Below are 15911 nucleotides of genomic sequence, written 5' to 3' on the forward strand. Positions count from 1 at the left end.
GTCAATCTTATAGAAGTTGATTTTTAGAAATCAATTTTATACAGTCAATTGCGTATGTCCACACTAAGCGCATTAAGTCGGCTGAGTGTGTCCTCGCTACTGTGACTAGCGTCGACTTTCGGACCATTGCACTGTGGGTAGCTATCCCACAGTTCCTGCAGTCTCCGCTGCCCTTTGGAATTCTGGGTTGAGCTCCCAATGCCTGATGGGGCAAAAACATTGTCACATGTTGTCAGTTGCTCCTCCCTCCATGAAAGCAATGGCAGACAATCGTTTCGCGCCTTTTTTCCATGCAGACGCCATACTGCCGTCAGCAGACGGTGCAGTAGGACTGTTAACCATCATCGACATCCACCGCTTTCGCTGCAACTGTGCTCTCCTGGTGCCATGAATCCACCTCGTAGATCCTCTTGTCGTTCTGTATAAATATCTATTCTCGTGGCATCCGTCGTCATCCACCACTTCCGCTGCAACTCTGCTCTCCTGCAGATGCCATACCACGGCAAGCATGGAGCCCGCTCAGATCACTGCTGCTGTTGTGAGCATTGCAAACACCTCGCGCATTATCCTGCAGTATGTGCAGAACCTGCAAAAGCAGGTGAGGAGGCGACCACAGCGCGATCACGATAGTGATGAGGACATGGACACAGACTTCTCTCAAAGCACAGGCCCTGGCAATTTGGACATCATGGTGGTAATGGGGCAGGTTCATGCTGTGGAATGCCGATTCTGGGCCTGGGAAACAAGCACAGACTGGTGGGACCGCATAGTGTTGCAGGTCTGGGATGATTCCCAGTGGCTGTGAAACTTTCGCATGCATAAGGAGTGGGTAAATCTACTGTGCGGGCTGCTGTGATCCAAGTAGCCAACGCAATCGCTGAGCTGCTGCTATCAAGGGTAGTGACTCAAGGAACCCATTACAGCAAAGCCATCCACTATGACCTGCACATTTCCCAAACTGTGGTGGGGCGATAGACGGAACGCATATCCCTATCTTGGGACTGGACCACCTTGGCAGCCAGTATGTAAACCGCAAGGGGTACTTTTCAATGGTGCTGCAAGCACTGGTGGATCACTAGGGATGTTTCACCGACATCAACGTGGGATGGCTGGGAAAGGTGCATGACGCTTGCATCTTCAGGAACTCTGGTCTGTATGAACCACTGCAGCAAGGGACTTACTTCCCAGACCAGAAAATAACCGTTGGGGATGTTGAAATGCCTATAGTTGACTTTGGGGACCCAGCCTACCCCTTAATGCCATGGCTCATGAAGCCATACACAGTCACCATGGACAGTAGTAAGGAGCAGTTCAACTGTAGGCTGAGCAAATGCAATGGTGGTAGAATGTGCATTTGGACATTTAAAAGCTCCCTGGCACAGTTTACTGATTAGGTTCGACCTCAGCAAAAGCAATATTCCCATTGATTTGCTGCTTGCTGTATGCTCCACAATATCTGTGAGAGTAAGGGGGAGACGTTTATGGCGGGGTGGGAGGTTGAGGCAAATTGCCTGGCAGCCGATTACTTGCAGCCAGACACCAGGGTGATTAGAAGAGCACAGCTGGGTGCCCTGTGCCTCAGAGAAGACGTGGAAACCAGTTTCATGACTGGCCAGGCTACGGTGTGACAGTTCTTTTTGTTTCTCCTTGATGAAAATCCGCCCCCTTGGGTGACTCTACTTCCCTGTAAGCCAACTGACCTCCCTCTTTCAATCGCCACTTTCAGAGGCAATAAAGTCATTATTGTTTCAAAATCTTGCATTCTTTATTAATTCATAACACAAATAGGGGGAAAACTTGCAAGGTAGCCCAGGAGGGGTGGGTGAGGAGGAAAGCACCAGGTGGGGTGGTGGATGAGGGGAGGTGGGAAGGACAAGACCGCACTACAGTTCAAAACTTATTGAATGCCAGTCTTCTGTTGCTTGGGCAATCCTCTGGTAGAGTGGCTGGGTGCCCATAGCCTCACCCCCAGTGTTCTTGGGCATCTGGGTGAGGAGGCTATGGAACTTGGGGAGGAGTGCAGGCGGTTACACAGGGGCTGCAGCGGTAGTGTGTGCTCCTATTGCCTTTCCTGCAGCTCCACCAGATGCCTGAGCATGTCAGTTTGCTCCCCCATTAGACTCAGCATTGCATCCTGCCTCCTTTCATCATGCTTTTCCCTCCTCTCATCACGTTCATTTAATGCTCTCCTGGACTCTGCCATTGTTTGCCTCCACGCATTCTGCTGAGCTTTTTCAGTGCAGGAGGACTGCATGAGCTCTGAGAATTTTTCATCGCAAGTGCGTTTTTTTTCGCCTTCTAATCTGCGCTAGCCTCTGGGACGGAGATGATAGGGGGAGCATAGAAACATTTTCAGCTGTGGGAGGGAAAAAAAGGGAGAGTAGTATTTAAAAAGATACATTTTAGAAAACAAAGACCATTTCACACTAAATCAAGCGATTCACATTACATAGCACATGTGCTTTTGGTACAAGGTCGCATTTTGCCTCTTGTATTGAGTGCCTGCCGGTTTGGTGTGAGACATCACATGCGCTCGGCTGGGCAACAGAATTCAGCTTGCAGGCCACCATGGTAAGGCAGAGGGTTGGCCATTTAAAAGGAGGGGCTGTGGTTTTAGGGTGAATGTGCAGCACAACCCAACCCCCACCCCCCAATTCTCTGGGATGATCGCTTCACACACCACTACCACCACCCCGCATGGCTAGTATCAGGAAAGATCCCTGTCAGCCCAACGCGAAGAGCTCAGCATTAATGGGCCTCCCCACACCGTGTGGCTAACAGCAGGGATGATTTCTTTGCAGCCAAAGGCAAACAGCCCAGCAGGAATGGGCACCTCTGAATGTCCCCTTAAACAAATTTCCCGTATTTCAACCAGGTGATCATGAATGATATCACTTTCCTGAGGGTAGCTCCAGAGAGTAGCTCCAGGAGAGCTTCATGGAGATGTCCCTGGAGGATTTCTGCTCCATCCCCAGACATGTTAACAGACTTTTCCAGTAGCTATACTGGCTGCAAATGCATCCCAAGTCTTCAGGGCAAATTAATCACTAAACATGCTTGTTTTTAAACCCTGTATTGTATTTACAAAGGTACACTCACTAGAGGTGCCTTCTCCAGCTTCATGGTCTGGGAGCCCGCCTTGGGAGGGCTCGGAGAGTATTGGCTCCAGAGTGATGAACAGTTCCTGGCTGCCGGGAAGAAGGGATTCTCTGCTTGCCTGGTGTGCGCTATCCTCAACCTCCTCCTCCTCATCATCCACAAAATCGTCATCCCTGTTGCATGAGACTCCCCCCTTGCAGGTGTCCACAGACAGTGGTGGGGAAGTGGTAGGGGCTCCCCCTAAAATTGCTTGCAGCTAATCATAGAAGCGGCATGTATGGGGCTCTGACCCGGAGCGACCGTTTGCATCCTTTGTTTTTTGGTAGGCTTGCCTCAGCTCCTTAACTTTCACGCGGCACTGCTGTCTGTCCTTGTTATAGCCTCCATCCATCATGCCCTTGGAGATTTTGGCAAATATATTGGCATTTCATCTTTTGGAACGGAGTTCTTGCCTGCACAGATTCTTCTCCCCATACAGCAATCAGATCCAGTACCTCCTATTCAGTCCATGCTGGAGCTCTTTCGCGATTCTGGGACTCCATGGTCAGCTGTGCTGATGAGCGCTGCATGGTCACCTCTGCTGATCAGCTTGCCACACTGGCCAAACAGGAAATAAAATTCAAAAGTTTCCGGGGCTTTTCCTGTCTACCTGGCCAGTGTATCTGAATTGAGAGCGCTGTCCAGAGCGGTCACAATGGAGCACTCTGGGATAGCTCACGGAGGCCAATACCGTCAAATTGCGTACATACTACCCCAAATTCGACCCAGCAAGGTCGATTTTAGAGCTACTCCCCTTGCCGGGGAGGAGTACAAAAATCAATTTTAAGAGCCCTTTAAGTCGACAAAACAGGCTTGGTCGTGTGGACAGGTGCAGGGTTAAATCGACCTAATGCTGCTAAATTCGACCTAAACTCGTAGTGTAGACCAGGGCCTAGTCTCTTGACAGCACTGCGAGTGTTCTTCAAAATGCTCGCTGTGGCACATCTCCACAAACAAGGGGTAATAATACTCCCCTATCTGGACTATTGTCTATTAAAAACTCCCACTTGGACGCCCTCAACATTACTCACAGGACACTCAACCTCTTCCTGAGACTGGGTTTACAGATAAGCATACAAAAATCAACTCTAAACCCCATACAGATGTTAGACTTCATTGGAGCCCAGCTAGACTCTCTGGAAGCCAGAGCGTTATTACCAACGAACAGGTTCATCGCTCCAACCAACTTCATTTCTTTGTCACTAAAGTGTCCACGCATATTGGCCCGAACCTGCCTCCAACTATAAGGACATATGGTGGCAACCACATTCATGGTACGACATGTGCATCTTCACATGCACTGTCTTCAGGGCTGGCAAAGAACCATCTATGTATCACATAAACACAGCCTAAACAGACGCCTGGCAATGCCGATTAAAGTCAGACTCTACACCGCTGGACGCAAACCAACTTGTGCACGGGAGTCCCTTTTATCCAGACTCCTCCTTCAATAATAATCACAACCGATGCCTCCTTGATAGGCTGGGGAGCCCGTCTACAACACCACACAATTCAGGGCAGGTGGTCTTCCTCCGAGACTCTGTAACACACAAACCTTTTAGAATTGCATGCAGTTCGCAACGCAGGCTTGCATTTCTTGCCATTGATCAGGAATGAGAATATATTGTGGCAAGGCACTTCCAAGGCACTTCCCTCTCTGGCAATGGCGGGTCTGGGGTAAATCAGTCCCACCCTGGGCAGTGTTTGTCTTCCCTCTTCTGTGCTTCTTTGGCCATGTTTTCAAGGTAGGTCCCAGGGTTGGCCTATGGCACAATCCTTCATCAAACAAAAAGGAAACAGTCCTATAAACACAAAAACAAAGGGAGATACCTTTCTCTGACCCCTTGCTGGGGCAGTGTGTTGTTCTGTTGCTTGCCCTGGGGTGTCAGTCCTTCCTTTAGCAGGCACTCAAGTTTGGCTGTTCCCCTGTGGGAAGGAGCACAGCCTGTCACCTTGGAGAAGCTTATTTCCCTGCTGCCACTAGCCTGTCTCTCTCTCTCCCCCCTTTTTTCTGCCTGGAGGAGGGATTTTTAAAGGCTTCAGGCAACCCTTAATTGGATTCAGGTGTCCCTAATTGATCTGAGGTAACCCCTTCTCAGCTTGTAGGAAAAAGGGTCTTTAACATCCTAGGGCTAACATATCAGCCTTCAAGAACCCTTTTGCAGCTATCCGGCCTGACTTTGTCACAATACAGATAATGACAGACAACATTGCCTGCATGTTTTATTATAAACCGACAGGGAGGGACGCATTTGCACTCCCTATGCACCGAAGCTATGAAACTATTCTGTATCCGGCACAATGTCAGAATCTCAGCCTCATACTTTCCAGGTTGTCAAAATACTACAGCAGATACGCTGAGCAGAGAATTTTCACAGGATCACGAATGGGAACTAAACAATATGGTCCTACAGAACATAATTCTTCAAACACTAGGGTGACCCACCGATCAACCTCTTCGCAACATCCCAAAACTACAAATGCCCACAATTCTGCTCAAGAACAGGTTTGGGGCCCCAATCCCTGGGGGATGCCTTCCTCCTCAGCACCCTTGTGATACACATTCCCCCAATCTCTGTTATCGAGGGTGATACACAAAATATATACCAATGAGGCCAAAGTCATATTGATCGCCCCAATGTGGCCCACGCAGACTTGGTACTCGTACCTATTGCAGATGATGGTATGCGCATCACACACCCTTCCACCTCTGCCAAACCTTCTATCACAGGATGCCGGATGGGTTCACCACCCATACCTGGAGAGACTTCATCTCAGAGTATGACTGCTATATGGTTCCATCATGATGAACTGGCATGTTTGGAACAAGTTAAAGACATATGACTAAACAGAAGGACAACCACACACAATACTTACCTTCATAAATGGAAGATATTTCACATATGGTGCCAGAACAAACAAATTAGTGCCATTTCCGCACTCCTACCCTTGGTATTGGACTATATCTTAGGACTAAAGACATCTGGACACTCCATTAGCTCGATCTAGGTACATCTCACAGGCTATTAATGCTTTTCACCACAATATCGACCAGACATTGATATTTGCCTATCTGATCACCAAACATTTTCTTATGGTTATCAAGAACTTTTATCCCGAAGTGCGTGTACCTACTCCACCTTTGGATTTTAACTTAGTGTTATGCTGCCTCACTGGACCCCCATTAAGGCCCTTAGCAACATGCTCTCTGATGCATCTATTGATGAAGGTTGTGTTTTTAGTGGCTATCACATCAGCCCACTGAGTGGGCAAGTTAGGGGCCCTCATGGCACACCCACTTTACACCATCTTTTTCAAGGACAAGGTCACACTAAGACCCCACCCAAAATTTCTACCTAAAGTGTCTTGCTGCTTCTACATAAATTACCAGTCCATCTTCCCTCAGTCTTTTCCAAACCTCATAGGAACATGCAGGATTCAGTACTACATACTCTAGACATCGAGTGTACACTAGCATTCTAACCTTGACAGAACTAAGCTTTTCAGAAAATTTCCAAGGCTTTTCATTTCCACTACAGAATGTTCTAACGGCTCTGCTATCTCTACACAGAGACTAAATGGATCTCTGGGTGTGTCTACCTCTGTTATCAACAAAAGAATCTGCAGTCCCCATCAGAGATCAGAACTCACTCTACCAGATCCCTTTCAATTTCAGTGACCTTTCTAAACAACATACCAATCATAGACATATTTAGAGCAGTCACTTGGGCTTCCACACACATGTTGGCACAGAGTTTTGTAATCGACCAGCGTTCAAGATCAGATGCATTCCTAGGTCTTGCAGTGTTATCATCACATATACAGGCAACTCTGAAGCCCCTTCCATCCAATGTGGGGCACTGCTTGATAGTCACCTGAAGTGAAGCACCCACAGGGATATGCCTCGAAGAAGAAGAGAAGGTTACTCACCTTGCTCAGTAACTGAAGTTCTTCAAGATGGGTGTCCATGTCCGTGTGAGTGCTTCATTACCTACCTTCCTCCCCTCTATGTTGGAGTTCAATTTCCAGACTCTACAGAAGAAAAGGAACTGAAGATGGTTGGTTAGCACACGCTAGATAGGTGCTGACAGCACTGCGAGATGGGGACAACGCATGTGTGACCCGGACAGACACTGCTGCTGAAATTCTCCGATCAAAGGCGTAGGGATGCACCAACACCTGAAGTGGAGCACCCACAGAGACACCCATCTCAAAAAATCTGTTACTGCACAGGGTGAGTAACCTTCTCTTTCTGTTGAGTTGTATCTTATCTGCCATGCAGCTTTATTATTGATTTATACCAGAAATAGGTTAGACGATCATGAACAAAAATATTTATCGTTGCACACAAATTGTATGTGGCTAGGTATCTTGAAACATGCATTTTTAATAGCCTAATTCAACCACTGATTGTTTCATTCTAGTATAATAGGCAAGATGCATATTTTTCTTCTTAATAATCCAGTTCCACTTAGAATACAGGCTTTTAAAAATCGTTATTTGGCCTCTGCTTTGTTTCATAGACTTGAAACGCTTACTAATTTCATTGGTACTTTATGTGCATAAATATGTATTACAGGAACTCCTCACTTAACGCTGTAGTTCTCTTCCTGAAAAATGCGACTTTAAGCGAAACGATGTTAAGCGAATCCAGTTCCCCCATAAGACTTAATGTAAATGAGGGGGTTAGGTTCCAGGGAAATTTTAACACTCATGCTCTACAAGGCAGCAGGAAAGGAGAGAGGGCAGACAGAGACTTCCACCCTATGTGTGTTTGAGAAATAGAGATGCGCATTTCCCTTTTAAGTATGAAGCATGGGGTCAGAAGTACACTGCCTTGTTAATTAGATCAGCAAGCTGGGACAGACCATGTGTCCCCCCTGCTCTATGGAAGATGGGGTAAGTGGGGTGCAGGGGGAGGTGGACACCCTGCCATTAGCCCCCCTCTTCTTCCCCTCCCCTCCTCCCCCCCCACAGCAAGCAGGAGTCTTGGGGAGCAGCTCCAAGGCAGAGGGCAGGAGCAGCACATGGCAGTGGGGGGAGGGATTCCTGAACTGCTGGCAATTGATAGTCTGCTGAGCAGCTGCTGCACAGGGAACTTGGGGAAGTGGGGAGCTGATGGGGGGGCTGCCGGCCCACCCTGGTTCCAACCACGCACCAGCTAGCGCCAACGGGCTGCTCTTCCTGCAAGCAGTGGACAAAGCAGGTGGCTGCCAAAGGACGTTAGAAGGGAGCATTGCACAACTTTAAATGAGCATGTTCCCTAATTGATCAGCAATGAAACATTAACCGGGACGTCTTTAAATGAGGAGCTCCTGTATATAATGCTGTTCCATTCAGAAGCAATTTTAAGTTTGCAGACTACAACATTCAAAAGCAGGAAATAAAATTAAGATTACCCACACATCCTAGGTTTCAGAGTAGCAGCCGTGTTAGTCTGTATTCGCAAAAAGAAAAGGAGTACTTGTGGCACCTTAGAGACTAACAAATTTATTTGAGCATAAGCTTTCGTGAGCTACACTGTAGCTCATGAAAGCTTATGCTCAAATAAATTTGTTAGTCTCTAAGGTGCCACAAGTACTCCTTTTCTTTCCACACATCCTAAACTCTGCTGCCTTGTGTGTATGTCTTATCATAGTCTCTTATCACAGGTTAGAAACCAATGTTTGCCTAATTTTTTTAATCTGTTTTTGACAGTGTTTTATTTACAACAGCAGCTTTGCCAGACGGTATTGAGGTATCAGAAAATGCATGGATTAGTTCTAAGAAATCAGAAGAAATAAGTTTTAGCTCTGCCTGCCATTTTCCCCATCTCAGTTAGTATTGGCATGCTTAATACAACTAGAATTTTGCATTTAGGGTTATTATGGAGGAGGTGTGGTAGTTTACACACACAGGCACACTTGGTTTTCTGTCTTCTGACTTGTTGGTGAGTGGTGTCCAGTCAAGACGGGTGTGACCCTTGCAGTGTTTTCATTTCCTTGTGTGGTATTTCAGGACATCATTTACAAAGTGAAAACTGCCTTTAATGAGGAGTTTGACACCGTCGCTCGACAGAAGGAGCAGGAGATTGCACGTGTAAAGGAAAGGAACCTGAGGATCCAAGAAATCGTGGAACAGCTCGAACTCCAGGAGGAGGTCTGGGAGCCAGTTCTGACAGATGATGAGATACCAGAGCAAGCTCTCACTGTCCAGGATTCAGAGGTATTTGAAATATAAATCATTCCCTTTTATACACTTGTGCAAACTTAGTTCTCTGGTTCTCCATCATTTCAAGCCATTATGTCAGTATACAGAAAGTAGCCATAAAACTGATGTCCATGTACACACTCTCACTCTTTTTTGTACTCTGCATTACCTTGGATTTTCCAGGTTTTGGGGGAAGATTCTGAATAATTCTGTCTGTAGAGTGGAAAGAAATTTTCAAAAATCTTTGAAGTTAAATTTTTGCTTGTAAAGATGCTAAACTAAAATCTCTGGAAAACAAAGCCTTCTGTTTATCCATAGACCATGTCCAGCATGGCATGGACAGTAGACTCATACAGTTACCCTGCCCAGACATCGTGCCTCAACCCTGACCTAGAGGGAACACCTCCTGTGACAGTCAGAGCATGGTTTAGTTTCTCTGTTCATCTCTGAGTCATCCCCCCCACACCCGCCCCCCATGCAGTAGTTATCAGTAAGGGTGTTAATTTTGAAGTGGATACCTAGCCACTAGAAACTGGACTGAGATCACAACTTTGTTTCACATACATCATTGAACAGCCATCAGATAGTAACTATGGATGGATTGTGATGGGACTTAGAGTGAATGTCTCTTATGTTGTTTCACACATTTGTTTTTTCAATGTGATGTCTTCATAGGCAATCATCTGCCTTCTGTACAGTGTCTGAATTTATCCCAAATAGGCAGTTTTTGCAGGTGCTAGTGTCTATCATTTTGGTGTCAAAGCATAGATAGCATAGTACCTCTAAATTTAATTAGCAAGTTATGAATCATCACAGAATTCCTGGCAAATGCTACTCTATTCATCTGATCTACACTTTTTCTCTGTCTTCTCTCCCAAAATGAGATTTGGTTGCAGGATCCTCTTTCATTTCAGATTCATGCATTCCTCTATATCATGTCAGTCCTGGAAACACACATGCCATCACCTTGTTTTGTGTGATGTACACACTAATGGTGGTATTTTTGCCAAATGTAGAATGTACTAGGAGTCCATGGGTTCTAGATCTAGAACAGAACTTGAGCCTTTTAATGTTTAACTTAAGTGTTGCACTATAACTGGAGGCAGAGTAATACAAAACCTTGAAGGTGAGGACACAGGGAGCTTGAATCTACAGGAGATAAAGGAGTCAGTGAAGGGATATAAGGAAGGGAGTAATGTTAATAGTGTGGTTTTAGATAGATAGATTGATTGGTTGAGGGAGATGTTCCAATCCCCTCCATTCCAGTACCACAAAACCCAGATCCATTACACACAAAACAGTCTACAGGATCAAAAATGGGAAGAGCTTATGTTTTATTAGTTTAGAGAATGGCTTTTGGACTATGTGCAGAGAAATCTGTACTGTATATTCACGAGAGTGAACATTTTGAGTAGTATTACTTAGATACAGAGAGCAGTGATACAAAGAAATAAGCACGCTAGCCCGTATTATGATGTTTTTCTAAAAATTCTGTGAAAGAACCTACCCAGAGGAAAACCTGAGCTGAGTCTCTTTGTCTTCACAGATTAAAGTTGAAAAATACCTTACCCCAGAGCAGAGAGCGAAAGCGGAGATGATGGCTAAGGTTGAAATGGAAAGACGTCTTGCTGCTCTGGTACTTTTGTTGAAGCAGTATTTTCCTTGCTAAATATTCAATTATCTTCAATTTTGTTTAATAATAATTTTGTACTGGTACATTCCACTCACTTAGCAATTAAGTCACTTAGGGGACTTATTGCAATTATAGTTAAATATATTACAGTCCATTTCCCTCATCCTTTACCATCAGAACTAAATAGCGATCTTATGGAGGAAGGAAGGGTTTAAGTTAGGGGTCTATTTTAAAAAATATTTAGTGTTAGTGAAAGGTATCAGCTTGACAGATTTTAACACTGGATAGTTTTCTAAAAGATATCCTCTAGCTCAATCAAAAGTTATGGACTTGATGCAGTAATTTGGTGGTGAGGCTTTTTGGCCTGAGTTTTGCAGGAGTCAGACTAGATGATCACAATAGTCCCTTCTGGCTTTAAAAAGTATGTATCTGCAACAGCCCTGGAAGAAAGATCTGGTCACAGAATAGGTATAACATAGGCAGTGATAATGGAACCTTCCCTCATGCTAACCTGCCAACACCTTAATCCAAGTAAATAAGTAGGTCATGCCTGTGCATCCATTGACATAACAGTTACTAACCTTTCCGTAACTGTTGTTGGTCGAGATGTATTGCTCATGTCCATTCCACCTTAGGTGTGTGCACACTGCGTGCATAGTTGCCAGAGTAGTATCTGTCGGGCTGGCTCTAGTGCCCTCTAGTGGTGTGCACTCATGTGCCAGTATAAGGGGCCCAGCCAGCCTGCAACTTCTCAGTTCCTTCTTGCCAGCTAACTCCAACGGAGGGGAAGGAGGGTGAGTCATGAGCAACACATCTCGAAGAACAAGTTATGGAAAGGTCAGTAGTTGTTTTTTCTTCGATCGCTTGCTCATGTCCTTTCCACGTTAGGTGACTCCCAAGTGGTACCCAAGGAGGTGGGTTTAGAGTTCATGGACATGTGGTTTGCAACACTGCTCTGCCAAATCTGGCATTATCTCTAGCCTGCTGGGTGATGGTACAGTGGGAGAAGAAAGTATGTACCGATAACCAGGTCGCTGCCCTGCAAATGTCCTGGATCAGGACCTGGGCCAGAAACACGGTTGATGAAGCCTGAGCTCTCGTCAAATGAGCAATCAAGATGGCAGGTGATGACACCCACCTACTCATAACGTGTGCAAATGCAGGAAGTGATCCAGGATTAAATTCTCTGGGCTGAAACTAGTAGGTCTCTCATCCTGTCTGCTACTGCCACAAAGAGTTGTGTGGATTTACAGAATGGCGTGGTCCTTTCTATGTAGAAGGCCAGATGTGAAGATGCTGCTCCTCCACATTCTTTTGCAGTTTTGGGTAGAAAACTGGCAGAAAAATAGCCTGATTACCATGAAACTGCAAAACTACCTTCGGAAGGAATGCAGAGTGGGGGCAAAGTTGTACCTTGTCCTTAAAGAACACCATATACAGAGGTTGTGATGTAAGGGCCCTGATCTCTGAGACCCTCCTGGCCGAGGTAATCACTACCAGGAAGCCGGCCTTCCCTGATTGATACGACAAAAGGCACAATAGCAGCAGCTCAAAGGGAGGGCCCATGAGCCTTGACAGGACCAGGTTTAGATCCCATGGGGGAATGAGTTCACAAATTTGAGGATAAAGTCTCTCTAACCCTTGAGGAAGCGAATCGACACTTCATGCAAAAAGACAGACCTACCATCCACCGCAGGGTGGAAGGTGGAAAAGGCTGCTAGGTGTACCTTAATCGACGAAGTGGCTAGGCCCTGTTTCAGATGAAACAGATACTCCAGCACAGACCTAGCAGGTGAGAGGCCTCGTTGGGACAACCACACAGAAAAATGCTTCCACCTGGCAAGGTAAGTCACTCTAGTAAATGGTTTCCTACTACCTAGCAATACCTGGTGGACTTGCTCCGAACAGCCAGCTCAACCAGGGAGCTTTCATGTGGTCAGGTGGAGGGCCTTGAGGTTTGGTGGAGCAATTGGCCGTGATCTTGCGAGATCAGGTCTGAAAGGGGAGGGCATGGCAATGGGGTCACTACTGGCAGGTCCAATAACGTGCTGAACCAGGGCTGGTGTGGCCACACCGGGGCTATGAGAATAACCTTTGCTCTGTCCTGCTTGACTTTGAGTAAGACTTTATGCACAAGAGGAATGGGAGGAAATGCACAGAACAGATGCTTTGTCCAGGGGAGCAGGGAAGTCATCTGTGAGCAAGCCTGGGCTGCACCTACACAGAGAGCAAAACTGCTGTCTCTTCCTGTTTTGCTTGATTGTGAACATGTCTCTGAGGGGAGTCCCTCACCACTGGATGATCCTGGCGATATCAGGGCAAAGGAACCACTCACAGGTGATTTGCCAGATTGTTCTGGGCTCCCAGAAGGTGAGAAGCTTCAAGATGGATTGAGTGCTTCACACAAAATTCCCACAAGCAAATAACCTCTTACCAGAGTGGGGAAGAGTGTGCACCTCCCTGCCTGGTGATGTAAAACATGGCTGCCATATTGTCCATAAGAATTTGTACAACCTTGCCTGCAATCTGGGGTAAAAACACCTGGCATGCTAGGCGGACCACTTTGAGCTCTCTGACATTTATGTGCAAGGAGAGCTCCTCCAGGGACCACAGACCTTGAGTCTTGAGGTGCTCAAGGTGAACCCCCAACCTAGCTCGGATGCATCCAAGATTAGGGATACTGAGGTTTGGAGACTGATGAAGGGAATGCCCAAGCCTACCAACCACGGATCCCTTCACCACTCGAGGGACGTGAGGACCTGTATGGGAACTGTAAGGACCAAGTCCAAATGGTGATGGCTCAGCGAGTATACCGAGGACTGCCAAGCTTGAAAGGGTCTGAGTTGCGGTCTTGCGTGCTGCACCACATATGTGCGTGTGGCCATGTGACCTAAAAGCTTGAGGCAGAAATGAGCTGTAGTGACGGGGTGGGCCTTGATCTGCTATATCAGAGATGACATTGTCTGGAAGCGAGCCTCTGGGAGGAAGGCCCTGGCACAGGTGGAATTGAGCACTGCACCAATAAATTCTATCCTCTGGCCAGGAATGAGAGGTAACTTCTGCTCACCTATCAATAGCCCCAGGGCTTGGAAGGTAGCTCTCACATAGGCCTTGGACCAGCACTTGATCAGCCAGTCATCGAAGTAAGGGCAGATTCATACCCCTTGCCTCTGAGGAAGCCACCACCACTGCCATGCATTTTGTGAAAACCTGAGGGCCTGATTGACAGGCTGAAGTGGAGGATGATGAATTAGTAGTGGGTCAGGTTCACAATAAATCTGAGGAACCGTCTGTGGCCCCAAAAAATGAAGATGTGGAAATAGGCATCTTTCAAGTCAAGGGCAGAATACCAGTCCCCTGGATCTAGGGAGGGAATAATGGGACACCAGGGAGACCGTGCAGAACTTCAGTTTCTTGAGATAACTGTTGAAGCAGTGCAGGTCTAGGATGCGTCAGAGACCCCCTTTGGCCTTTAGGATTAGAAAATAATGGGAGAAAACCCTTTGCCTCTCAAGTTCTGAGGCACCTCCTCCATGTCCCCTGGGAGGGCTTGCACTCCTGGACTAGAAGTTGCTCGTGAGGAGGGTCCCTTAAGAGGGACAAAGATGGTGGAAGAAAACTGAAGGCTGTAACCTTCCTCCACCATACTCAGCACCCATGGTCCAAAGTGATAATGGACCACACTGGGCTGAAGTAGAAGTCAGTGTGAAAACAAAGGGGAAGCAGGATCTGGTATGTGAAGTGACATAACACCCTCGGGCACCCCTTCAGAAGTTGTGCTTGGAGCCTTCTGGATATCTTTGAGGGCCCAGGAGAGGTTGAAGTGGATGGGGGTAGTTGCTTATGCTTATAATCTCTGCTTCATTTCTTAAACAGATCCAGACGTGGTGGCAGAGATGAGAAGCTGACTGGTTGCTGAGGTCTGAAGTGCTTCCTCAAAGGTGTTGGAACACAAAGGCTAGAATCCTTCAGGCCGTGGAGCTTTGCGTCTGTCTGCTCAGAGAAGAGGGAAGTTACCTCAAACGGGAGGTCCTGAATGGACAGCTGAATGTCTGGTGGTAAATCCAAGGATTAGAGCCAAGAGCACCTTTGCATGACTACCGCCGATGCCATAGTTCTGCCAGCCATGTCAGCTGTGTTTAGGGCCACCTGGAGGGGGGCCCTGGCTATAGCCCTCCCTTCCTCCACAAGACTACAGAAGTCCTGTCTGAGGCAGTGAGTCCTTGAATTTTGACAGGGAATCCCAGACGTTGTAGTTATACCTTCCTCGCAAGGTCTGCTGGTTGGAAATGCGGAGCTGTAACCCCCACCCCCTGTAGGATAAACCTTTCTACCAAACAGGTCCAGCTTCTTTGAATCCTTCACTTTGGGGGCTGCAGCCGTTGCCTGTCTCTTTCATTGGCTACTACAACCACAAGGGGTCCAGGAGAGGGATGGGAATATAGGTACTCCTACCCTTTGACAGCAACAAAGTACTTTTTTCTCTGCTCTTTTTGAAGTAGGGGTCAGAGAGGATGGGGTCTGCCATTGGTTTCTGACTGGACCCATAAGAGTCTCATTGAGAGGTAGGACCACTGCAGCCAAGATGTTGATCAGGCTGTGGGAGGATTCTTTAAGCACCTCCACTTCCAGCGCTAGGTTCAGAGCCACCCTTTACAATAGCTCTTGGTGAGCTCTGAAGTCACCTTGAGGCGTTGAGCCACTCAACCCCAACTGCTTCATTTGGGGAGGAAGAGGCCTGCACTGATGGGAGCCTTCCCCCTCTTTTTCTGCACTGACCACATCTTGTAGTCCCAAGTCCTGAATATTGGTACTGGGCTCGGTACCGCAGTCTGGGTCAGGTGGTGGTCACTGTGGCAGAGGAGCCCATCTCGGACACCACCAAGTATGAGTATCTGGAAAGCAGGCCCGGTACTGAGAGAAAACGCCATGGATTCCAAAAAGGCCATTG

At 47.0% G+C, this 15911-nt stretch overlaps 1 protein-coding gene across 5 annotated transcripts in view; it reads left to right on the forward strand.

Moving 5' to 3' along the window:
• CFAP43 (cilia and flagella associated protein 43) overlaps positions 1–15911 on the forward strand; it is an 88244-nt gene that overhangs the window by 53300 nt on the left and 19033 nt on the right. For all 5 annotated transcript variants that reach the window (XM_038409715.2, XM_038409716.2, XM_038409718.2 and 2 more), the window contains 2 exons: positions 9136–9342; positions 10874–10963. In XM_038409715.2, coding sequence (XP_038265643.1) covers positions 9136–9342; positions 10874–10963 — 297 coding nt within the window. The remainder of the gene's footprint in view (positions 1–9135; positions 9343–10873; positions 10964–15911) is intronic.

Source organism: Dermochelys coriacea, chromosome 7 (genome assembly GCF_009764565.3).
Source record: "Dermochelys coriacea isolate rDerCor1 chromosome 7, rDerCor1.pri.v4, whole genome shotgun sequence".
In the NCBI taxonomy this organism is placed as follows: domain Eukaryota; kingdom Metazoa; phylum Chordata; order Testudines; family Dermochelyidae; genus Dermochelys; species Dermochelys coriacea.